Source organism: Meriones unguiculatus, chromosome 9 (assembly GCF_030254825.1).
Source record: "Meriones unguiculatus strain TT.TT164.6M chromosome 9, Bangor_MerUng_6.1, whole genome shotgun sequence".
Classification (NCBI taxonomy): Eukaryota; Metazoa; Chordata; class Mammalia; order Rodentia; family Muridae; genus Meriones; species Meriones unguiculatus.
In genome coordinates this window covers 72,607,991-72,632,810 of record NC_083357.1, presented here as the reverse complement: position 1 = coordinate 72,632,810, position 24,820 = coordinate 72,607,991, and the positions used below count along the sequence as shown (strand labels likewise).

Below are 24,820 nucleotides of genomic sequence, written 5' to 3'. Positions count from 1 at the left end.
AAGGCAAAGGATAAGATTCTCTGTTTAACCTTCAGGAATCTGTAGAAGACTGATTGAAAAGGCATTATGTAGAAAAGCATGCTGTCAGATTCCAGGCAGACCAAAAATTGTTACAAGGACAAACTGGCAGAGCTGAGAAACAATCTGTCTTTGGAACAAAACAATGTACCTGTTTTGTAAAGATTTATATGTATCTGTATCTGAATGTGCCTTTATGCTGCTGTATAGGGAGTCCAGGTTCCCTGGAGCTGTAGTTAGGGGAAATTGTGAACTGCCTGGTCTGGCCAGGCCTGGATACTGGGAACTGAACTTGAGTCCTCTGGAAAAGTGGCAATCGTTTTTAACCTCTGACCTATCACTCTACCCTCTTCACAAAAATTTTTGTAATATTAAAACTGAGATGGATTCTGGTATAAAAGTTATTTATGTAGGAGCATATTTTATGGCAAGGAAGGCCATTTATTGATAGTGAATTTATTAAGCAATATATATTAGAGAGAAGGATAGATAGATATAATATGCCTTGAATGGATAAAGGGGATGTTTTTTAAAATGAGTTGTCTCACTGGACAATAGCCAAACAAATTAAAGAATCTAGAAAATCCATTCAAAGAACTTTGGAGAACAGAACCACTAATTTTAAATTTACTCTTTGGTGATGGTTGACAGCATGGATACTACAAAAAATAGCTCCATTTGCCACCCTAATTAGTGGCATTGCTGATGAATATGATGCCACTGGAAATGGCTCCAAGAGATTTCCATGAAGAAATAAGAACGCATGCTCATGTGATTGTCTTTGCCTGCTGTCAACATACCTGGTACAGTTACTGATGGTGTCCTGGTGATGGTAGGTAAAAGAGGGGGACTTAGAAAATTAATAAAGGCAGTGCAATTGCTACCCTAAACTCAAATCATGCAAATCATCATCTCCAAGACCATGACTACCAGAGGGGGCCAAGAGACTAAACATTGCCAATCCAGGGGCTTCTTAAAAGAGCCGGTACTGACTTGAGGTCAAATGTTGAAATTCTATACTACCAACTCATTTATGGTCTCAAAACCAAAATTCATGCCAGAACTTGGTGATTAAAACTGCCTTACAGGCTTAGCATTTTAGTGGCTCTAACTGCTTATTTAAATGAGTTGGAACATGTGTCTTCAAAGTGAAAATCGTGTTAGCAATACAATGTTTCAAATCACAGCAATATTACAAACAAATATGAAATCACAGCATGCTTTGACTAAGGCAAACAGTATTACGCATTTGGACTCTTGTCTAAATCCAACCCAGCCCTGTGAACAGAGAAAAAACATAGGTTTGCTTTTCAATTTGACACAAGAATTTTAAAACATTTCTGGGAAAATAATAGCATATTTGCAACTACATTTTCTGTTTTTATAAATAACCTCCCAATTTTTAAATCTGATTTAAACTTTTTTTTTTTTTGACATCATGCTTGTAGACCATGTGCTTTGGCTACATTCTCACAGCACCGCCTTCTCATCCCCTCCACTTCCACCCAACCCCTTCTTACCAAGCTCGCCCTCCTCTTAACCCTCCTCTTTTTTCCTTCTTAGAAATGCCTGTCTCAGGTTTGCTTGTGTTTTAGCTGCATGTACGTATGTTTGTCACATGTGTGGAAGGGCCCAAGAGGTCAGAAGAGGGTATCAGATTCCCTGAAATGAGGGTTATGGATGGCTGTGAGGAAACATACTGGGAACTGAACCCTCTGGAAGGGCAACCATCTCTCCCATCTCATACTCATTCTCCCTCTCTCTGGACCCCAGGGCTAGTGATGTAGACACCCTGTTGGGGCCAGGCACTCAGCAGTCACTAATTTTCAGCACTTTAACCAGTCTTGAGCCCCTAGTGTGACCTGCCCACTGCAAAAAGAGGCTTCCCCGACCAAGGCTCCATTAGTCTCTGGATACAAACATAAATGTTTAAAAGGAGGTTTCACGACATGTCCACGCAGCTTGCTAATTTTCCAAGGGAATTCACAGAGCTACAGTCTGATGTTCAACTTAAAATTTGTTCATGACTTCTTACTCGACTTTAAACCCTGTCTTTCCAAAGAGAGAAATCCCTTGCTTACGGTCACACCTCCTTATCTCATCACTTTTTGGCAGCACCTACTATCGTGAGCAATCTTTTCTGAAAAAAAAAAAAAAAAAAAGACACAGAGAGTAAACTCTGAACCCACATATCTGAGGATGAGCCTGATAAATTACTGGAATTAAAACGCTCTTGTCAAACCAGCATTTGATGCATTCTTGTCTTTGAAGCAATGTGAAATATCCTGCTAGTTTTATCTTCAGTCTCATTCCCAGGAGCATCAGCCCAGATTCCAGTGGCTGTTCAGCGATGCACACTCCTGCCTTGACAAGAACAGGAATTTTAAATGGACTAGATGGTTGAGGGGCAGAGACCTGGAAATCAGTAGGACCAGGCATGGTCTTGGTTCTCAGGCAATTCTAGAAGGGAGTTCTGATTTCTGGTCTCCTACGTGAGCAGTTACCCAGAAGCTGTACTTGAGGGCATGACGGAAACTCCAGTCACACCTTACCTCATCACTTCTCATCTTTCTAGTGACCAGCTTTAGAACTGGATCTCTAGATTTCCTTGGTTAAAGTGAATTAGATCTATTTCCCAATTTCAGTTCCTCTCCTGTGATTGTAGCATTACCTCTTCAGGGAGAGGATGCTACAGTAGTAACCCTCATGCCTGCTCTGTGGAGGCCAATTAGGGAAAGCTATTTCTCTAGCCTGGGAATACACCTAACATTCCAAGCTACCTGGCTTGTAAATGTTAATCCAGTTGAGTAGGTCAACCGCCAGGCTAAGAGACTGTGCCTCAGGAAGACTGTTTCACCTCAGCCATGGTAAAGGCATGGGGGGTGGAAGGGATAATTACCCTTTAATGACATAATGTATTTTTCCTTCCCAGAGAACTCACCCCTGGTGCAGTTTCTGCTCCTTTTGTCTGTTGACCAGAGTCTAAGCATACTTTCTCTGGTACTTTGGGATTTTTTATGCTTTTCCTCTGAAGGGAATCTGTGTCCTCCTCATGCCTTCCCTGACATGTGGTCGCTTGTACATAGTATAGTTCTTTCTCATCATGATCCTCTGGGCAGCTGTTGAGGTTTACAGCTTGCCTGTCACGAACTTCTGATCCTGCCACCTCAGTCTCCCCAGTGCCAGTTTATGTGATGCTGGTGACTGAACCCAGGGCTTCATATATGCTAGGCCATCACTAACGAGTGAGCAGCCTCCCTAGCCTCGTGTTTATCATTCTTTATGTAACAGTTGTTCTCTTAATGTTGGGAGGTAATCCCACAAGAGACCACCCATAGACCCTCTGACTGCCAGGTGTGGTGGTGCACACCTTCAATCCCAGCGCTCTGGAGGCAGGGGCAGGCAGATGTCTGTAAGTTCAAGGCCAGCCTGGTCTAAGTTAGCTGGATCTACCTAGTGAGAACCTGTCTCCAACAAACAAACAAGCCCAAAGGAAGTCTTTATTGTTGGGCAGCAGCTGTATGAGAAACACGCCCAAATCATGCAGCACAGAACCTTACAGCTCTGTTGTTTATGCACAAAAACCATATCCCGGTTGTCACACTTCATTTAGCAAGAAGAGGAACTACAGAAGCCAAAAAGCAAGGTTTGTACATTAAGGGACTTTCCTGGAGCTATGGACTAGGTCTTTGATGGATTAGGTCTTTGTTCTCATTTTGGCAGGCATTGGGGCCGCCGTTCTGTGTTTTAAGGTCAGATTGATGCCTCTAACGTAGTCTCAGTTGTGCTAAGGTCTGGGGGCTGTTACATTCCCCACTGCTTCTATGGATATGAATCAAATCATGGACTCTCTTGAAGCAGCAGCTTGTATCATCCACTCAGCATCAAGAATGTAAAAGAATCCACTCTCTGCTTTCCATGGTTAAGTAGACAGTTCAGCAAGCAGGGCCCTACAGAGAGGGCCAGGGACAAAAGGATCAATCAATGGCCCAGCAACGGCCATGAGTACTTGGGGTGGGGTGGGGGAGCAGGGCAGGAGGACAAGGGTTGGTACCAGTTGTAGATTCTTGGCATCTTTTTCCTTAAGGTTATTTCAGACAACTTTCTCTAATTATCCCTGACTGGTTAGCTAATGGGGGTTAGTAACCATTCCCATACAGGGAGAGAGAGAGAGAGAGAGAGAGAGCGAGAGAGAGAGAGAGAGAGAGAGAGAAAGATTTGAGGAGGAAATGGTTAGTAATCCCCATCTAGTGAACACCTTTTAGCCTAGGGAGGAAGGTCTCCCAAACATAATTTCAAATGGGATGAAACCTTTTTGATATGGGGTGCACCTGGTCCATAGGATGGTAAATGGTAAGAGGTTGGCCCAACTTTCTCCAGTCTCAAGGACACATTTAAAGTTTCCTTTAAGGTCCTATTTATCCATTCTGTCTTTGTGGCCTATAGACACAATGTAGTTTCCAATCAACATTTTTTAAGACCTTTGTCAGATTTTGGTAAACTCTGAGCATGAAGGCCCAGCCACTGTTGGACCCCAGAAAGAAGGGAAATCCAAACCTAGGAGTCAACTCTTGGAGGAATTTCTTGGTGATGATGGAGGCTGTCTTCAACTGAGTAGGATAGGCTTCCAGCCATCCAGAGATGGTGTCTGTGGAAACTAATACACACTTATACCCAAGAACTATGGGTTTGATCTCTGTAAAGAAGTTAGAGGGGTGAGAGTGGGGGTGGGGGCTGAAGAGATGGCTCAGAGGTTAAGAGCACTGCTTGCTCTTCCAGAGGTCCTGAGTTCAATTCCCAGCAACCACATGGTGGCTCACAACCATCTATAATGAAATTTGGTGCCCTCTTCTGGCATTCAGGTATACATGCAGCTAGAACATTGTATACATAATTAAATAAATCTTCAAAAAAAAAAGTTAGAAGGGTTTGAGGGGTACAAATATGTCCCAATTACTGGAGACTGCTCAAAGGTTTATAATCACCATGACTCTGTAGAGACAAACAGAACAAAAAGACTGATCTGAGCAGTGGCAATAGCGCTCAGGGAGATGGAGAAGAGATCCCAGAGATGAAAGCCAGAGACACTGGAAAGGATGAGGTGGCCACCCTCTGCTGCAAAGGGCATCACACCAGGATTCCCTAGAGACCTAAGGCCACAGGGCAGTATACTCTGGGCCCAGAAGGCAACCTGAGAACCAGTGTGGCCTCTCCAGCTCTTGGTTACGCTGCCAGAACTGGATCTGGCAAAATCAAAACCACTTCCCAGTGTCCTCCAGAGGTGCCTCCTGGGCGTGGATTCCTTCTGGGTCTTTTCTTCCCCCCTTGGGGTTCACATGTGCACAGGTGGTGCACCTGGACACGATGTCTTTAACTGTGTAGCTGAGGGGTGTAACATCTGGGTGGCCCTAGGGGGGTGCCCTGGTAGAGAGTGACTGAGGAACTCACCTGAGCCCAACCTCAGGCCTCCACAAGCATGCACACACATATGCACCAGCCATAGACACATGCAGAAACAAACAAACAACAAAAAACCCCAGATAGGCAAGTAGTGTGCCACTGAGCTATACCTGTGGCTTTTCTCTCTTTTTAATCTTTTTTTTAACCTGTTTTGGTTGCATATGTGTCTGTGCTCCATTTGTATGCAGGAAGGAGGTGTCAGATCCCCTAGAACTGAGGTTACAAAAGGTTGTAAGCTGCCATGTAGGTTTAGGGAACTGTATCCAGGTCCTCTGGAAGAGTGGCCAGTGCTCTCTTAACAGCCAAGCCATCTCTCCTGCACCGACTTTTTTTCCTTCTTTTTTTTTTTTTTTTAGATTTGCTGCTCTTTAATGTGTATGACTGTTTTGCCTGTATATATGTACGCATGTATTATGTATGTATGAGCACCACGTGTCCAGTGCCAAAGGAGGCCAGAAGAGGGTGTCATATTACCTGTAATTGGCATTATATAGACAGGAGTGTAGCTGGTGTAGTGGCAAAAGTGTCGAGACCCAGCACGTGGGAGGCTTACGCTGAAAGATCCAAAGTTCTCAGGGACCAGCCTAGGCTATACAGCAGTATCCCACCTAACGAAAGCAAAAGGGAAAAGTCCTCCCATTTTAAAGGCTCTAAACAGTGGGTATAAGAACCCCAGTAGCCTTGAGAACTCCTCACTTTTCAGGATTGCTGCCCCTGACCCCCGTGGTATCAGTGTTACAAACCACTCCCCAACTCTCTGGAACAGAATTTACAGTCCCCAGCTCTGGAAGGGTGGCCCTGCAGTCTAACACACAGCTTCCTCTCCAGGGACTTCCCTGTAAGACAGTTAAAAAGCACTGTAAAGCTGAGCCCGCTGACAAGGGGCAAGAGAAAAAGCATCATCCTAGACTAGCCTGGGAGATGAAGAAGAAGCAGTTCAGAGCTGTGCTAGGATCAGTCAGCAAGATGACAGAAAACAGGGAGAGCCCTACCATTCCCTCTCCAAAGCCCAGCAGTGGATGGGTTCAGTCAAGAGCCTGGTCCTGGGGAGGAAAGGGCCCTTGTTTCATGAAAGGTACAATTCTCCAGAAGAAAGGTCTGGAGTGGTAGAATAAATCATAAACGCTCCATGTCGACAAACACATGTTGGTGAAATCTTAGGGCTCCAAACACGCCACACACAGACACACAGACACACACACACACACCCTAAAAGTTTTCATGACAGAAGAAGAGGTTATTTTTTAACCAATAAATAACTAATCAGATTGGTGTCTGACAAACAGTCAGGGTACGGTAAGCAATTAGAAGACAGAAAAATGCCTTCAAAATTCTGAAGGAAAATTATTTTAGTCTGAAACAAGATTTCAGAGCATTAGGACTCAAACTTGATTACTTGAATATAAGTTGCAATACACTAAAAAACTAGTGCTGAGATGAAAGAAAAAGCAACAAAGGCAAAGAGGAGGAGGAGGAACAGAAGGAAAAGGAGCAGGGGGTCTAGAAGATAAGGAAGTGAGGGAGAAGAGGAGAAAAAAACACAAAAGAAAAAAGGCCGATAAGAAGGAAAGATTACAACCCAGCTAATAAATATTTATGTAAATCATAACACACAAAAGGTACAAGATTACAGAGCTTGGAGGTCTACACTTTTAGTCTGATATTTTAGGAGGTGGAGGCAGGCGGATCTCTGTGAGTTCGAGACCAGCTTGGTCTACACAGTGAGTTGTAGGACAGCCAGGATTACATAGAGGAAACCCTGTCTCAAGCAAACAAAGTAACAGATTATCTTCTGAATATATCAGAAGAGGTCAAGAGAGGGAAATGAAAAAGTGTGGTTGATGGAGGAATGGATGTGGCAACTGAGTTAACACTCAGAAAAGATAACCAAGGAATTGAGTAGAATAAATACAAATTGTAATCCCAGCACTTGAAAGATGGAAGCAGGAGGATCAGGAATTCAGGACCAGACTCAACCACACAGTGAGTCTGATGCCAACCAAATCAACAATAAAAATAAGAAAAAGCACCCAGCCTGGTGACACATGCCTTTAATCCCAGCACTTGGGAGGCAGAAGCAGGAGGATCTCTGTGAGTTCAAGCCCAGCCTGGTCCTACAAAGTGAGTTCCAGGACAGCCAGGGCTACACATACAGAGAAACTTTGTCTCAAAACAAACAAACAAATAAACAAACAAAAACAAAAAAAAAAAAAGAAAGAAAAGAGAAACAAAGAAAAAGCAGTACTTCACCAATCTAAGAAAACGCTAGAATGGAAACAAGGTAACAAGGTCTTTTCCCTTTCTGTGGTGTGAGTCAGAGCCTCCTCTCAGCCTTGCACAAGGCCTGCAGGAAACGCTTCCAGGAAGCAGAGCAGGAACCAGGGCTTTTGGAAACAGAGCTACAGATCTTGAACTATGACTTTGAAAAGGACAAGGGCTTCCGGAGCACTGGAATCATTAAGTCCACAGCCTGCTGCAAGTAAGTTCTCCAATGTGTTCTGAGAACTAGCAAATGTCAAGATGAAGGCTGTGGATTATCCCCCAAGGACAGAAGGGCCTGAAGAAACTGGCCAAGAACAAAGGCAAAGAGAAGGGGCAGAATTGGAATGAATACAATTGACCCTTATTCATTCAAATGCTGATTTCTCTATCCCACTATCTGGTTTCAATCTGGACATTGCATTGAGATGCTTATTCTAAGCATCACCTGTCTCAAATTTGTGTAAACATGCCACCATTTATTCTCTCTATTATCAAACAATCAGCCCCAATGCTGAGCACTGAAGAGGATAGGGTGGGATATCCTGGTCAGAAAGGGAGAGAGGGAGGAAGAGGAGGAAGGAACAGAGAGGTCTTGTAACCACATGGAGAGATGGACCGGACCTAAGATATGATTAAAAGCAAGTATAATGGGTGAAATCTGAAACTATGCGGGCTTGGAAGTTTAGGATGGAGTAACTATTGCCCAGCATTGCGCTGCGGGTTAATTAAATAGATCCCAGTCTGTGTGGAGATTTGGGTATACAGCTGGTTTAGGACTAACTGCTGCTTAACTAAAACCCACAACAGGCGTCTTAAATAAAGCAGCTCTCACAACCCTGTGTGCAGGCCCACAGAAGGCTGCACATACTGACACATGCAGCCAAGGTGACTGAAGGCCACGCGAAGGCGGGCAGGAGAGTGTTAGGCCTGTCCAAGCACTGGCAGGATGTGCGGCTCTAAGTATCGAGTGCTGCGGGCAAGCCTCAGTGACTGAGGCAGTACATCTTAGTGCCAGCAAAAGACAAAGGGAAAAGCAAACAGGAAAGCAGAACATACAGAAAATACAAAGCAGTATGATGGGGAAACATTTCAAGAATTACAGTTAATGCTGGCAGATGGAATCCCCCCGGCTCTTAAAGCCGTTTGTGGCTCAGCAGTTAAGGGCGCTTGCTGTTCTCCTAGAGACCCAAGTTCTGTTCCCAAGCCAAGCAGCTCACAACCATCTGGAAATCCAACTCCAGGGATCCGGCGTAGATCCTTCTGGCCTCCAGACACATTGGCATATGCTCACATACACTTAAATAAAAAAGTAAAAAAACAACTCTGTTTTATTATATTAATTGGAGAAGAGGGTTTTAAAGTATTAAAGATACTGATGACAAAGAAGAGTATTTCACTTCATAGATATGGAAGGAACAATTTGCCAAGTCATACAATGCTCTCAGAAATCAAGGTTAAATGAGAAACTATAGAAATAGTTTTGAATAATTAGCAAACAAAATACCAAAATCCTTGTATACAGAAATGGACAAAGCTCAAGTACTTACAAATATTTAACATTTATTCCACAAGGAAAAATATACAGGCTGTGTTCTGTCCATTTGCAAATTTCAAGCATACTTTAAAATAGTTTTTGTTTCAAGTAAGGGCAACTGGCAGAGATGGATGGGTAGCTTAGAGTGCTGACTGTACAGCATTACAACCCAAGTTCAGATCCCCACAAAGAAGATAAAAAGCTGGACACACTCATGCCTGGAAAACCAGTGCAGTGGTGGAGCAGACACGAGGACCCCTGACCAACAGGTCTGCTCCAGGCTCAGTGTGAGATCCTGTCTCAAAGGGTGAGTCGGGAGCAGGACGCCTGAGCCCTCCTCTGGACTCTGTAAGTGCTCACAATCACACACAGCCACACACAGCCACACACACACACACACACGCACACGCGCACATGCACACACGCACGCGCACATGCACACACGCACACTCGCAGAACATAACCAATCTGTAATCCTCACTGGAACAGACAACAGATTCTACATCAAAAGCTGGACAGACACAGGTAAGTCAGAACTCAGAAGAATGGCTTCAGTCTTATACACACCTATTAAAAAAAATACAAATGAGTTGAGCACGATGGCACACACTTTTTATTCCGCACTTGGAAGGCAGGGCACATCTCTGTGAGTTCCAGATTAGATAAGGCTACACAGTGAGACCCTATTTCAAAAAAAAAAAAGAAAAGAAAAGAAAAAGAGAAAGAAGAAGAAATGGTGAAGGTAAGACGATTCAGCTCCAGTTAGAGTAATCCTTTGAAGTATGGCAATCCAGGCACTAGCGCAGGCAGCTGTGAATCCATTCATAGACTCTAAGCCTGGGGAATTTAAGTGCTAACTGGTGGTAAGCCCCTGACTCACTGTACGTAGGGATTAAGTTTGTAACGGGTTACTTCTTAGGAAGATGAACTGGGCTGAGAAGCACACCACTGAACATTTGGAAGAGCTAAGCAGCTTCTTGTTCAGGAAGGCGGGCTTGCTTCCGAACCGCACAAGCACGGTGGGCATGCAGGTAAGCACTCAGTACAATCACCTGAGTCCGGCCGGGCAGTTAGCTTTCCAAAGTAAGGTCAAGTCTTAGCCGGAGAAAGGGCTGGACAGGCTGGGGAACTGACTGATCCTCGATCTTTTTCTTTTTCTTGGTTTTTCGAGACAGAGTTCCTCTGTGTACCCTTGGCAGCCTGGAACTTGTTCAGTAGCCCAGGCTGGCACTGAACTCCTAGTCTCTGCCTCCCAAGTGCTGGGATTAAAGGCGTGCACCCCACTCTCCCCCCTGTGAACCTACAGCTTTATGTGGGATCTGTGATTTCCCCAGTGCTGCAAGTCAGACATTCTAGGGTCCTAGATTGGCCACGACCAACACAAAGGAGTCTTTCCTTCTATCTGGCAAGCGAGACCCACAAACTTCAATAACCCAATGTCAGATAAAATTAATCTTCAACTATAACAACAGACTGGTTTCTCAGAGTCCCAGCCTCTTTTAGCTCCTCATCTAAAGGTAGAAGTGGGAGCTGGAAAGATAGCTCAGTGGTTAAGAGCATTGGCTGCTCTTCCTAGAGGACCTGGGTTCAATTCCCAGCAACCACAAGATGGCTCACAACTGTCCATAACTCCAGGATGTCCAAGGACCTCGCCTGCTCTTTGCAAACACCAGACACATGCATGGGGCACAGAAATGCAGCTAGAGCACCCATGCACAGAAAATAAATAACTTTAAAAAAAATATAATGGCTCTAGCTCAATGCTAGAGTGGAAGATTCAATTAATTCCCTAATATCACATATCACAGAAGGCAAAAACTCAGTAGCCTTTGTTTACTTTAAAACATTTACAGGGAACGAGAGAGAGAGAGAGAGAGAGAGAGAGAAAGAGAGAAGGAAGACATGATATGAAAATGGGGGGAATTTGGGGGCACAGAGGGCAGGCAGAATTGGGAAAGTCAGCATGATAAAATGTCAAGTGGAAGCCAAGACTTCCTGATTATATTGATTTGATGTTTATTTTTGGATTTTTATTTATCATCATGTGTGTGTGTGTGTGTGTGTGTGTGTGTGTGTGTGTGAGAGAGAGAGAGAGAGAGAGAGAGAGAGAGAGAGAGACAGAGCAATCACGGAGGTCAAGAGGACAACTCTGTCCCTTTGATTCCCTCTCTTTTTATGTAGGCTCCAGGGCTAGAACTCAGGTATCAGGCTTGCATGGCAAGTGCTTACCCACTGAGCCATTCTGACAACCTCTGTAAAGGCAGCGACCCTTTGCCACTGTTAAAATGCAGCTCTCTTTTGCATTAAAACAAAATGTATCTCCTCACTTAAAGGTGTCTAGCTAAATGAGGAGCTTAAAAAAAGTGTTCCCCGATACTGCCCAGGACCTTCACTTCTTAATTAACCCAACCAGTCTTCCTTCCTTACATGGCAGCAATACGGGGAAATATGGAAATGAAGGTTCTCCCAGCAAATGCCACACACCCAGCTCCTTCAGCTGTGGGTGTGCACCACTGAGTGTGCCAACAGGGAAAGGTACAGATGCACAATGACCACACAAAATTCAAAATGTAATGAATCCAAAGTGTTTCTGGCTGTCCACACCAGTGTGGTGTCATGTGACTTCACTGTGGTTCTAATTCTGAACACACACTTTGCACTGTGCTTACTATCATGCCATAGAAACAAGTGTCACCTCAAACCTCAGCTCAGATTCCAGACAGCTGTTGGTTTGTGAACTGCAGTGTTTCTTCCTATGAATACAGTTTTCTGCTCTTATAGTTAGCTACAGAGAACAAAGACGTCTAAGATTTTTCTATTGTTAGGCCTCACATGTTCGTATAAAATTAGTCTATCATTAGGTTGTATGGTGTTTGATTTTAAAAACTGTTTGCATTGAGCTTCATAAAAAAAATCCTTAGGTGGATTTTAGCTTGAGATTAGGACAGAATTTCCAACAATTTCTGAAACGGCAGTCTATATAATTCTGCCACTTTGTACTACATATTTGTGCAAAACAGCGTTTCAGCATTAACAATTACAAAATCAAAATATTAATCACTCTGGAAAACGCTGAAGACTTTCTATACCCTGGAACATCAAATACTCAGCCAAGATGTAATTCTTGTATAAAACAGACACCAACCTCATTGGTATGCGAATACACTTCTCTTCAGGGAATGATGAAATTATATGCACACCACAGACCTATTTTAAAACAGTTTCCTGTATGGCTCTCTATCAGTGATATTTGAGTTGCACACCTGTCTTGTGTACTTACCTAAGTCTCGGGTCACATAAAGAGTCCTTGGGCAAAAAGCTGTCACGATGGGAAGCTTAAGAAGCCCTCTCTGTTACCCCTACACACACCCCAATAACACAGAAACACTCTTTAAAAAGACCAGCTGTGCATTTATTTGCATAAAGCCAAAAGACAGACTTAAAATCCAATGTAGCATCCCACTTGTCTTACAGTTTAATTTCTGATCCTGTCTTTAGAAGTTGTTGGTTTCCTCTGTTTACTCAAGGACGGAGCTCTCTCACAGCTTCACTTGCTGTGCAGAAACACGAGGCATTTACACATCTTCAGCTTTCACAGAATTAGTGTTAAGTCCAAAAAAGTCTTTTTTGATGATATATCGAACACACTGCAAAATCACATTTCTTTCATGTCGAATGTCTGGAGCTAGAAGCTAAAACATAAGTTAAAAAGATTAGCCGGTTAAAAAAAAATGTCCAAGAAGCACAACCTAAAATGCTACGTGTCCCACCCTAACAGGAAGAGGACAGAACTGTAGGACAGACAGATTTGTCAGAACACAATATAAACACAGTTCCCTGTCCATTTAACCAGCGAGACTGCGTCCTCTCTAAGCAGCACACATGCTCACATTTGGCTCCTCTCTAGAGAATACAGGAAAGAGCAAGAAGGCAGATTTAAAAGTCATAATCTTTCCTCTGAAAGTCACGCCATTCCCTCACTGGGTCAGGGCATTCCCGTGCACACGTGGCTCCTTGGGACAAGGGCACCACTTCAGCACAGGAAGCTTTTAAGTCAGTAAGAAATAATGAGGAGGACGTCCCAAATCTAAGTCCATAAGTGATAGAAATGAAGTGTGTTAAATACAGTAAGGGCTGAAACTAGCTCTTAAAAACACCTCCATGCCCCTCAATTTTCATATTTTCCCATTTCTGTAAGCACAACTGAAAGAAAGCTAAGATTCCCTGGAATCCAGAAAAGTATACGACCAAAGAGTACTGTTATTTGCCAAAAAGGATTTCTACTTCATTGAATGTTTTACTGGTGCGTATAATACATATTAGAAGCATCACTCAGTGACCTTTAACTTAGCATCAGGTAAACATCTCAAAAATGCAACTGGCTCTATCTAGTAATCATCACACCATAGAGTATATTCTAGATCCAATTAATGGGACAGACAGGACACTCCGGCTCCAGCAGAAACACTCACACGAGGGAAGAGACTTCCCGCCAGGCTATCACTGCTTCCCTTAGACAGGATCATTACCTCTGAACAGCACCATTCCCATCACTCAGCAGCAAGACACACCGCTCCTTTCTTACAGCTTGAAGCGCTTAGCAAATGTGTGAATACACAATGCTGGTAAAACCATTACAACCTAAGACACACACACAGGGCCAGGAGAAGGGCAAATTCAGGCTGTGCTGACAGGAAATGAGATTTAGCTCAGGCTGCTTCAGGACTTGTCTTACCATATGGGCTTTCTCAAAGGCATTTAAAGAAAGAATTATTAGTTTTATTTCATCTATCTGGGTGTTTTGCCTGCATGTATGTATGTGTACCCGGTGCCTGTGAGGCCAGAAGTGGACACTGGATCCCCTGGAATAGGAGTCACACAGTGGTGACCAACATGTTGGTGCGAGGAACTGAACCTGGGTTCTTTGGAAGAGCAGCCAAATTCTGAGCCACCTCTCCGTAGCCTTCAATAGGCATTTGTATTTTAAAATGATTTTCTTTTGCTTCAGCTTGCCATTATATTTAGCTGTGCTTCCAATGAAAATTTTAACCTCAACACATACTTCCTAATCAACAGTTAAACCTATACTTAAATGCACTGGTGTTAAGCAGTGATGAAAACTGCCGTTGTCCTGCATGTACTCAATACGAGCTATATGCCAAATGTAGTGTTAGAGGTAAGAAATCACAGAACCGAGTCTCCATGGCACCAAGAAAAACCACTCACCATTTCCAGGAGATACGGGTGGTGTGTTCTTGGCTCAAATAATGGGTGGTGATGACCCTTTTTCCGCTTCAGGACTATCTTTCTGAAACCATTCCTCTGGTGGTCCCCCCACCTGGCTCTTGAGACAGTTCTGCCAGGAGATTTGACACTTTGTCTTGGGCTCTTGGGGGGGCTGCTCTGAAGAACCTGCTGTTCTTGCAGAACATCTGCTTCAGTCTTGATGGGCGTTTCTAAGATTAAACAACAAACAAAAATAAAAAGCAGGTAAAGAATCTAAAAACAACCAGAAGAGGGACAATAACCCTCCCAGACATAATATTAGTTACCCAGGAACTCTTTTTTTCTTCTTTTAGTTTTTTGAGACAGGGTTTCTTTGTGTAGCCTGGGCTATCCTAGAACTCACTTTGTAGACCAGGCTGGCCTTGAACTCCCACTGCCTCCTGAGTGCTGGTATAAAAGTTGTATGCCTCTACCACCCAGATTAATCCTTTTTTGTTTTGTTTTGTTTTTTAATTTCCCAGTAACTTATTTTATAACAAAGTCCCCACCCCACCAATACAAAACAAAACAAAAACCCAGGAGCTTAAACTGCCAAGAATTAAGGAGATTGCATCAGCGAGTACAGAAAGTACTCACACAGGACAGAAGATTAGAGTTACTCAAAAGAATAATGAGTACCAGGGTATTGGAAATGTGTGGATAAACATAAAGACAGATGCTATCAGGTGGAATCTCCAATGAGAAAGGGAGAAAATGTAAGCGCATTGCCACACACCTCAAACTTTAGCAACAGGCAGCTATATATGAATGGTCTGAACACCTCATTTAAAAGACAGAGACGGTCAGATCAGAATGCGAACAAGACCCAGTTGTTTGACTAAGAAAATGAACCAAAATGCAGACACTCTGCCTTACAGTCTGAACTGACACTAAACCGACAGATTGTGTGTAGAAAGTAACACATTACAGGTAGAGGATGGAAGAAGATGCAACACGCATGCCCATCAGAAGAATGCTGCACAGGTTCCAGTGTCAGAAACAGACTTCAAGACAATGGCTAGTGCCCAGGGTAAAAGGACAGCTTGAAGGGCTAAGTTTGTGATGAATGTGAAACAAACCAGCCCTGGAGAAGACAGGCAGGAAACTGCTGGTTCTAGCCTTGCTTGCAAGAAGTGCTGTCTCAGAACACAAAAACAAACACACACACACCTCATAAAATATCAAGTCTTAGGCCCATTTTGGTGGCACACACCTTTAATCCCAGGCAGGCAGATCTTTGTGAGTTCGAAGCCAGCTAGATCTACAAAGAGAGTCCAGGACAGTCAGGGTTATTACACAGAGAAATCCTGTCTTGAAAAACCAAAGAAATAAATTATTATTTATAAACCTTTGGGGTGTATGTGTGTGTGTGACAGAAAGAGAGAGAGAGAGAGAGAGAGAGAGAGAGAGAGAGAGAGAGAGACCTCTCCTCTCACCGTAGGTTCCAGCAATTAAGTCAGGTCTTTAGGCTTGTTAGTGCTTTTGTCCACTGAGCCATCTCACTGGCTCCAAAAGAACTGATTTTTCTCACAACTTCATGAAACTGAAGGAAGCAATACAAGGGCCAGCAAAATGACTAGGTGTCTCTAATCCTGATATGAGCTCAGTCTCCAGGGTTGACACAGTGGAAGGAGAGAGAGGATTTCTGAAAACTGTTTTACTTACTTACTTACACTTACACACACACACACACACACACACACACACACAGAGTCGATGATGATAATAATAGTAATAATAATAAACTATACAATGCCACCTGAGAGAAGGAGGCGCCACCTCTCAGTCAGACAGATATGAAGGAAGTGGAGGTAAGAGGTCTGCCACCAACACTAAACTCTGCCAAAGGACTTTCAATCCAGTGTGTAGTCTTGTCAAGTTCACTGGCTACAGTTAAGTCGTGAGAATGCCTCACTAAACTGAAAAAACTAAATGTATTTAAGTAATAGTTTTGACTACAATAGTCAAATAAAACTAACGAACAGGAAACTAGGTAGAGACAATAATATTTGAAAACTAAACAATATTTCTAAATGAGTGCTATTATAAGACATACCCCTCCCATTTCCTGTTATGCAACAGCTACAATTCTTGAAATCTACTGTCTTCTGTACACTACTGAGCTGATTGATGGCCGGTGGCCCCTAAGCAACTTCAAGAGGGGTTTGGGGTAGAGGACTAGCTCAATGAAAAGATCAGGTCTTTCGGCCCACCCTCCATCCCCCAGGAGGAGAGGACTGAAGGCTAAGTTGATGCCTACGTAATAGAACTTCTGCAGAAAACTCAAAAGGCCAGAGATTTCTAAGAATGCAGAAAGCCACAGCTGTTAATTCCAGGGGGTGAAGAGCCTGGAGAGGGCATGGACGCACACTGTTCCTCCTCCACCCTTGCCCTGTAGAGTGCTTTATTGGCGTACATCCTGGTATTCTTTGTAATATTCTTTCTCTTACGCGAACCCTGCGTATTGCCAGTCACAATCAGATGTGCAGGTACCTAGGACTTGCCACTGGCACCAGGGAGGGGCAGTGGTGGATGGAGTCTGCAGCATGTGTTTTTGGGATTCAACACTCCCTCCAGGTAGTGTCGGAAATGAACTGAAGCTGTGCAAACTCAGTGGTCTGCTGCAGACCGCGGGCTTGCTTGTGTGGGGAATCTCTCCCTTATGATGGCTTAGTAGTCTGTTCTGGTTACCGAATAAATACACAGAACAAGCTGAGTTTGACTTTCTTTTTTCATCTTCAGAATAACCTAAATACTAAATTTCCTAAATTAGGAAGTATTTTAGAATGAAATGTAATATATTAAGTTTGTAGGATTCAGCTAAGGCAACACATGAGGGCAAATTATGGCTTTGATATTAATGTTAGAGATTGAGTCTACAGTATTTTGACAGTGACGCACAAAGGGGAAAAGAAAAAAACTGAATTTGAGTGAATACCACTGAAAAATAATGAAAAACAAACTGATGAAGCCAGAGTGAGTTCTTTGAAAAGATAAATGCAGTAAGTACCCAGCAAGACAAATAAGATAAATGGGGCATGAGGATAATCATGGACTACATGGAAAGTGAAAACATTACTATAATATCACAAAGAACACTACAAGTGACTAATTTCATATCAGTAAGTTCAACTCAGAACAAATAAGAAACCTAATAATACTCTATGAAGAAAATTTAATTCGTAAATTTAAAACCTTCCCAAAAGAAAAATGCTATGTTCAGATAGCTTCACTGCTGAATTCTTAAAAAACAAAACAAAACAAAACAAAACAAAAGTTGAAAAAGGAAGAAATCTTCCTCAAAGGAAACGTATCCCAAACCATGCCAAGTCCACTACAGTAAAGGATGGACCAGTCAGTGTCCCGTAGGAGCAGAACAAACCTCTAACGACACGTCAGAAAACCAAGACCATCAACACACTCAAAGCTCACTACACCAAAACCAAGTAGATTCTATCCCATAAACACAGGTTCACCTGACACCTGACTTCAAGATATGACCGCAACAGTGAAGGGGAAACATAAACGCTGACAATTCACAAGCTCTAACATAGAATTTCTACCCCTCCCCTCCACCCGCGACTGCATATCTATTCACTATGAATCAATATGGTGTGATACTCTCCGTACTCAAGTTTGATGCAGAACCAAACGTGCAGCTAAATCTCTCAAGCATGGACCTGGGTGTTGGAGTGTTGGGCTTAAATCAACATCACTCAGGAGTCTCCTGGCAAGCATGTATCTCTGCTTACACGTCCTCGCTTACAGTGGAAACACACAGTGGTACCTAGGTTATGAGGTAGTTGTGAGGAAAGCACACAGAACAGGCCTGGCCTGGAGCGAGCACGACATGAGTATCTGCTATGACCACACAAAGGATACTTCTTTGGTGATGAGGAAAAAGGAAAACGAGACCCACAACCGTAAAACAGAAGAGTTAAGAATCCTTGAAGGAGAGCTCAGCGCAATGGACACAGCGATCAAAGCCACAGGATCACTCTGCTGTTCCTTCACCTTCAAGTATTGATCTATCAACCAAGAAACACGAAGGTCGAACGAGTCAGAGCTTACGCAGTCAATTTCCTGATCAGGAATCAGGACATGAAGCCATTTATATTTTTCTCTTAACATCTTTCAGCTGGCTGTCATATATTAATGCGATGTTCATCCATTCAAATCAGTTTTAACTACCAACTCAAATCAGTTTTAACACTGTTTGCTTTGTGGCATTTTAAATCAGTTCTCAGTTTGGGGCTCTAATCATGGCTAAACCAGTTTTGTTTTGTTTTTTTAAGGGGGGGCAGCTAAAGGGAGCTGTACAAAGCCAGACAAAGCAGCGGAATGAGGCACTTGAAAGCCTCCTTAACCCTAATTCTAGTTGCCCCAGACCAAGCACACCCTCTGCACTGCTGGAGGGGCCCTCCTCTAGCCACGCCTGTAACATGGAGCGTTCTCTATTCTGGCAGCTGTTAAAGGTGAGTGAACTGCTTGAGGGTTGCTCTTTTAACCCATCCTAGAAGACAATTAACACTGGACATCTGGTAGCAGCTGGATGGCCTGAGGAAGCTGAATTCAAACTACACAAAATACTTGAGATCTAAGAGTACTGAACAAAGTCTTTCTCCCTAAAGCAGAGACTTTAGTTGAAATAAATTCACATAAAAATCTGACACATGCCTGCTGCTACTATAAAAAAAGCTATTCCTCCCCATCCTGTTCAGAAAGACAGCAAATGACATGCAGGCAGGGGCTACAAGGGAATGTGATATATGTGATATAGTAAGTCTCTGAACCTAGATTTTTACATAGGTTCTCTTACAGACTACTGTTAACTCACTCACTCTAAGCCTGATGCCCCAGTGAGACTTCAGAGATTCCTACTTTCTTTTTTTCCTTCCAACTTAAAAATGGTGGCAGCCTCAAACTGAAGACCTGAGCATGCAAAGCATTTTTAAGTGTTTCATATTCAGAGGCAAAGAAGAAAACATTAGTTCACCTTGCTTTTATGGGATTCAGTAATCTGTTAACAGTTTTCTTCCTTATCACATTATAAATACAGCTGAAACATAATATGTGTTTAAAGAATAATTCCATCTTCCTATCAGTATACTGGAAACAGGAGTAGAGTAAGAAATAAATACTGTTTTTCTTAAAATTACAAAAAGACAATTATCTATTAAGGTATACGCTGATAAAGCCAAAATAGCTTATATTTCAAAATTCAGGTAGCTTTTACAACTACCAGAATAGCCCATAGCCCATAAACAGCAAAAAGCACCCATGGAACACAAAGGTAAACAAACATCAAGTTTCGTATTTAAGGCCTTCTCTTCCTTGGTCTACACAAACACCAGCTAGCTCAAAGAACTGCTAACTTCATCCACCCCACCCCCTTCACTCTCCCAGCAACTACTCTGATCACACACCTTCTCCATAACAAACACATGAACTCTCTCACAGTAGGGAAATGTCTAAAGGCAATTACCATGCAGGTTCAGGTTTTGCCAATCGTGGACCACTGGCTTATTCAATAAGCGCATACATTATTGATGCAAACCCTGGAGTAAAACTATACTGTATCAGATCAACAGCTGATCCAGCTTGAGTATGTGGCCCTAAAAGAGATGCAATAGGAGGGTGAACTGGCTCATCACAGCAAAGCCACACATACATCTGTGACTCATCTTTAAAGTAAAACATATCTCCTGGGCATCACTAACTTCTCAGACAGATTCTTGAAAGGATTACATTTCTTCAGTTCTTTACAACAAACAGGCGAGGGCTGGCAAGTGGCTCAGGAGGTAAAGTGCCTGCCACACAGGCCTGAGGACCTGAGCTCTGACCTTCAGGAAACAGCTGGGTGTGGTGACATGTGCTGCCCAGCAGGGACGGGGGATTTCCTAAAGCTGACTGGCCAGCCAGCCTGGCTGAACTGCTAGGCTCTGGGTTCAGTGAGAGATCCTATCTAAAAAGTAAGGTAGAGAGCACTTTAGCAAGACAGCCAATGTGGGCCTTTGGCCTCTGCACACTCATCCATGTACATATACCCAAATGCACGCACAACACACACACACAAATATAATAATGAAAACTAAAGCAATGGGCTGATATAAGCACAAATTCAGGGCCACCATGCATTCCAAGTAAGATAACTTGCCCAGGCTGGCCACTAGCTCACTATAAACCTGAAGATGATCATAAACATTTGATCTTCCTGGGTGCTGGGATCACTATTCATTTGCCAGGTGCTTGTGACAAGGGTCCTTGAAATGGGGCATATTGCATGCCAGATGCTACCACTGCCCAGCATGAACCAAAGGCAAAAACAACAAGGAGCCGCGCCCTGCCTTACCTTCTGGTTCACTCTCTGACCCGGAAACACTGCCGTAGCTGCTCATCAGCGAACATAAGGCTGGCGTCACCTCCTTAGGCACTATAGTCCTTTGTGGTTTCTCTTCCTTATCAGACTCTACAACAGAAGGAGAGAGAAAAGTGACTCTAAGACCATAGCCCAGGACATCTGCCACAATGGAAAAGAAAGCTGATTTCTCATCTGTAAGGGAAAGAAGAAAAAGTAATTTCTGATGATTTCTTTAATCTTTCCCAAAATTCCAGGAGGGCTGATAACTTTGTCCTTCTTTTAAATCTTAAGCTAAGAAATTCTCTACTTTATGGGAGACAGACAAATTTAACATGCACAGCCTAGCTAATTTACCATCTTTGCAGGTTATAGAATTTGGCCTCTCATAAAATAACTTAATTACACAATCTCTTCAATTAACTCACAGGTAGTGGGAAAAAAGTCAAAACATTCATTCAGAGTTATTGTGCCACGATCATTAACTCTGAAAATTAGATGTAGGAATAAACATAAACATTCTACTTTTACTGTTTTGTATTTAAATAAATCAAATATTTAAAGCAGTCTATGGAGTCTGTCAAAGAGTTCATTGAAATGACTCTGCCCAGAATTTCTAAGAATCTAATTCAACAAGTCCATCTAAGAATTTGGCAAGTACTGAAGAGCCTGCCTAAGCTAAAGGGTTTGATGGTACCCAGATAGCGTCTCGGTAGCCCCAGGACACCACCTATTACACTCATTTCTGGCACTTAGCTCTGATCTAGATGAGCCATAAAAACAGGCTAGATTGAAGACAGTAAGTAACTTGTCTATTTCATGAACTAATTCAGCCCACAACCAACGTGAAGTATTTTAAGACCAAGCTTTCAATGTTCACCAGGCCAGTCTAGGGAAACCAAATATGTCACTAGGAAAGGCAGGTTTATCTTCATGTGAACACTGCCTTGCATCTTCACATGAGGTGCACATGGGGGATGAAGGCAGAGCCACCAGATGCTAACTGATGTGCTCACGATGTCTCATGATTCTTCTTGCAAGCCAGATGATCACCTCGTCTTTTTATTGATTAGAAGGAAAACATGCATTTCTATATGCACAGTGTGAGAACACTAAGCCACTCCACCACAAGGTAGTACCCAGTCTGTTCCTCCACTGTCTGAACGAGCAAGACCAGACAACAGAAACTCTTCCAGGGCCTAAAGGAAGATAGCAAACATGGAACAGTCAAATGCTATATTCTTTAAAAGCATGATCTCACTAGAAAGATGGCTCAGAGGTGAAGAGCACTGGCTGTTCTTCTGGAGGACCTGATTCAGTTCCCAGCACCCACATGGTGGCTCACCACTCTCCGTAACTCCAGTTCCAGGGGATCCAACACTCTCTTCTGACTGCCTCAGATACAGGCAGGCAGAACACATAGATGTTAGATAGATAGATAGATAGATAGATGTTTGATAGATAGATCGATAGGTATTATTTAAAAGGGTGCAGGAGATGGCTCAGTGGCTAAGAGCACTGGTTGTTCTTCCAAAGGACCTAGGTTCAATTCCCAGCACCCACATGGCAGCTCACCACTGTCTGTAACTCCAGTTCCAGGAGTTCTGATACCTCCACAGAGACGCACATATAGGCAAAACACCAATGCACACAAAATAAAAATCAATAAGTAAACTAAAAAAATAAAAGTATGATCAATCTCACTTAGGTCTTATTAACTGAGATATTATATGGCTTTTACAATTCTGCCTCAGTTTCCTAAGTTCTAGGATTCCAGGAACAGAGCCCCCTAACCACAGTTGTTTGGTTTATTGCCAACTATCAAAAAGCATAAGTCCCTTGGGGCTCACCAGAGGTCCGTGACAGCACTGACTTATCACTAATGATGTTTACTGACTGCTCAGTGATCCATCCAGTTTCTCTACTTTTAAAGCATTAGGCTTTCCTTCTTCATTACTCCATTCGTTGAAATGAGCTACTAGTCCACAAATATGAGCAGCCACTCAAGCAAAAGGTATCAAATAACTTTTGAGACATTTAAAAAGCACCGTAATAAAGAAGCACCTGAGTACCCGAGGAACAGGTGAAGCGATGTAATTCTTTTAAAACAGTAATTATGAAGGCACTGTAGTGGTTATTTTGTGTTTCTCTCATTTTTTCTCCTATATATATATACTGTCATTATTCACTTTAAAGAGCTGTCCTTTGGGCTAGAGATATGGCTCAGAGGTTGACACTTGGTTAAGAACACTTGAGATCTGGTTCCCAGTACCCATATAAGGTGGCTCACAACTGCCTGTAATTCCAGTCCCAGGGGATCCAACAACCTCTTCTGGCCTTTGTGGGCTGGGCACATGCGTCTGAATGTGTGCACACAAACACACACTTTTTAAAAAGTATCTATCCCATTTTTTCATATTTATTTATTCAAATACGTATTAAAACAGTATATTTAAATCATGGATATTTACTTTCGGGAGGGATGGACATAACTATTACTTATTTTGTCATTGTCCCAACTTCAGTCCCTGAAATCCTTTACAGCACCCTCTGTCTCGTCCCACTGAGTCCTATGCTGTCTTATTATTGAAGACAAGGCCTTACTGTATAACCCAGGCCCCAGCCTCCTGAGTGTTGGGATCACAGGGACATGCTACCACACCTGCCTGGTATACTTTCGTGTTTTCTAGAAAATGTTATGACACAATGAGCTACTCCAGGCTGACCCTGTGCCTTTTGGCCTTGGACTGCCATTTCTCTAGAAGATTCTGGTTTCAGGAGAAAAGTATTTGAAATTCACAACTTGAGTGTTGGATGAACCAGGAAGGCCACAAAGCTCACCACACCTGACCACTCCCCGGAAGAATAGGGGTGGAAGCTGTTGTGCAGACAACTCCTGTTCCCTCTCACTCATTTAAGGTGCACACTACTAGTAACAGCACAGGAAAGTATACCAGGCATAGTGGTGCATGTGTGTGAGTCCAGCACTCAGGAGGCTGAGGCAGGAGAACTGTGAGTTCAAGGACACCCTGGACTACAGAATAGGAAACACTCTCTCAAAAAACAAACTACCCCTCCCAATCTTCTACAATGACATTATCTCAAAAATAAGACATCGAGGGCTTGCGAGGTGCTATTCCCCAAAGCCATGGGACCTGCTAATCAGTTCTCATAGAAATCTTTAGCACCCAACCTGAAGACTGTCAAGGCACCGCACCAACAGATAAAATGCTCAAGAAATAATGACCTGCCCTAGAAACATATAAAGCAGCTAACCTCTGTTCTTGAAATAAAAAATACAGGAAAAACACATTACCAACCAAGATCATGAAATCACATTGCAGGGTTAGCACACAATACTGACTGAAACAATCTTATTGTTAAAGCATTAATACCTTTTTGGAGTAAAACATATTCTCACTGACAAAAAAAGAAAAAAAAAATTTTTTGAATACAATTAGACCAGTAGTCCGTCATCAATGCCTGCCTGATTCTCTCTCACACACCAGCTTATTATCAGACACACAGTCGAAGGGACATGAAACACCCATGCTCTTTCCTGACACTCTTTCTGAAACTGCCACATGTTCAGCTCTCTGCACTCTGTCCTATTAGATGTTCAGGCTCTGTTGTACAAGCATGGGTCACGGACTGACTACTGGGGAGTAACTCAACTTTCAGCATCTCTCCCCTCCCTGGAGGTCAAGGTGAGCAGCTCCCATTCTGAAGCTACTCTGGGCTGCTGGCACCTCAAACTCAGAAAGCACTTTCCTGAAAACATGGACAGGGTTCTTTAAGATCCCTACTTTTGTGTCTTCAACTATAGTGCTGGCAAGCAAAGGCCCCACAGGCCCCTCTCTCCCTTTAAAGATAACCTGTCTTGTCTTCATATATATATGTACGCCACATGCACGGCTGGTGCC

At 43.0% G+C, this 24,820-nt stretch overlaps 1 protein-coding gene across 2 annotated transcripts in view; it reads right to left on the bottom strand.

The window, feature by feature from the left end:
• Nucleotides 1–12,664: 12,664 nt before the first annotated feature.
• Nufip1 (nuclear FMR1 interacting protein 1) overlaps nucleotides 12,665–24,820 on the bottom strand; it is a 32,008-nt gene continuing 19,852 nt past the window's right edge. The window contains exons 8-11 of one of the 2 annotated variants that reach the window (XM_060391462.1): nucleotides 20,892–21,008; nucleotides 15,753–15,800; nucleotides 14,501–14,730; nucleotides 12,665–12,966 (exon numbers count right to left, since the gene is read on the bottom strand). In XM_060391462.1, coding sequence (XP_060247445.1) covers nucleotides 12,850–12,966; nucleotides 14,501–14,730; nucleotides 15,753–15,800; nucleotides 20,892–21,008 — 512 coding nt within the window. In that variant the 3' untranslated portion in view covers nucleotides 12,665–12,849. The remainder of the gene's footprint in view (nucleotides 12,967–14,500; nucleotides 14,731–15,752; nucleotides 15,801–20,891; nucleotides 21,009–24,820) is intronic. The other variant, XM_021635061.2, reaches the window with a different exon arrangement.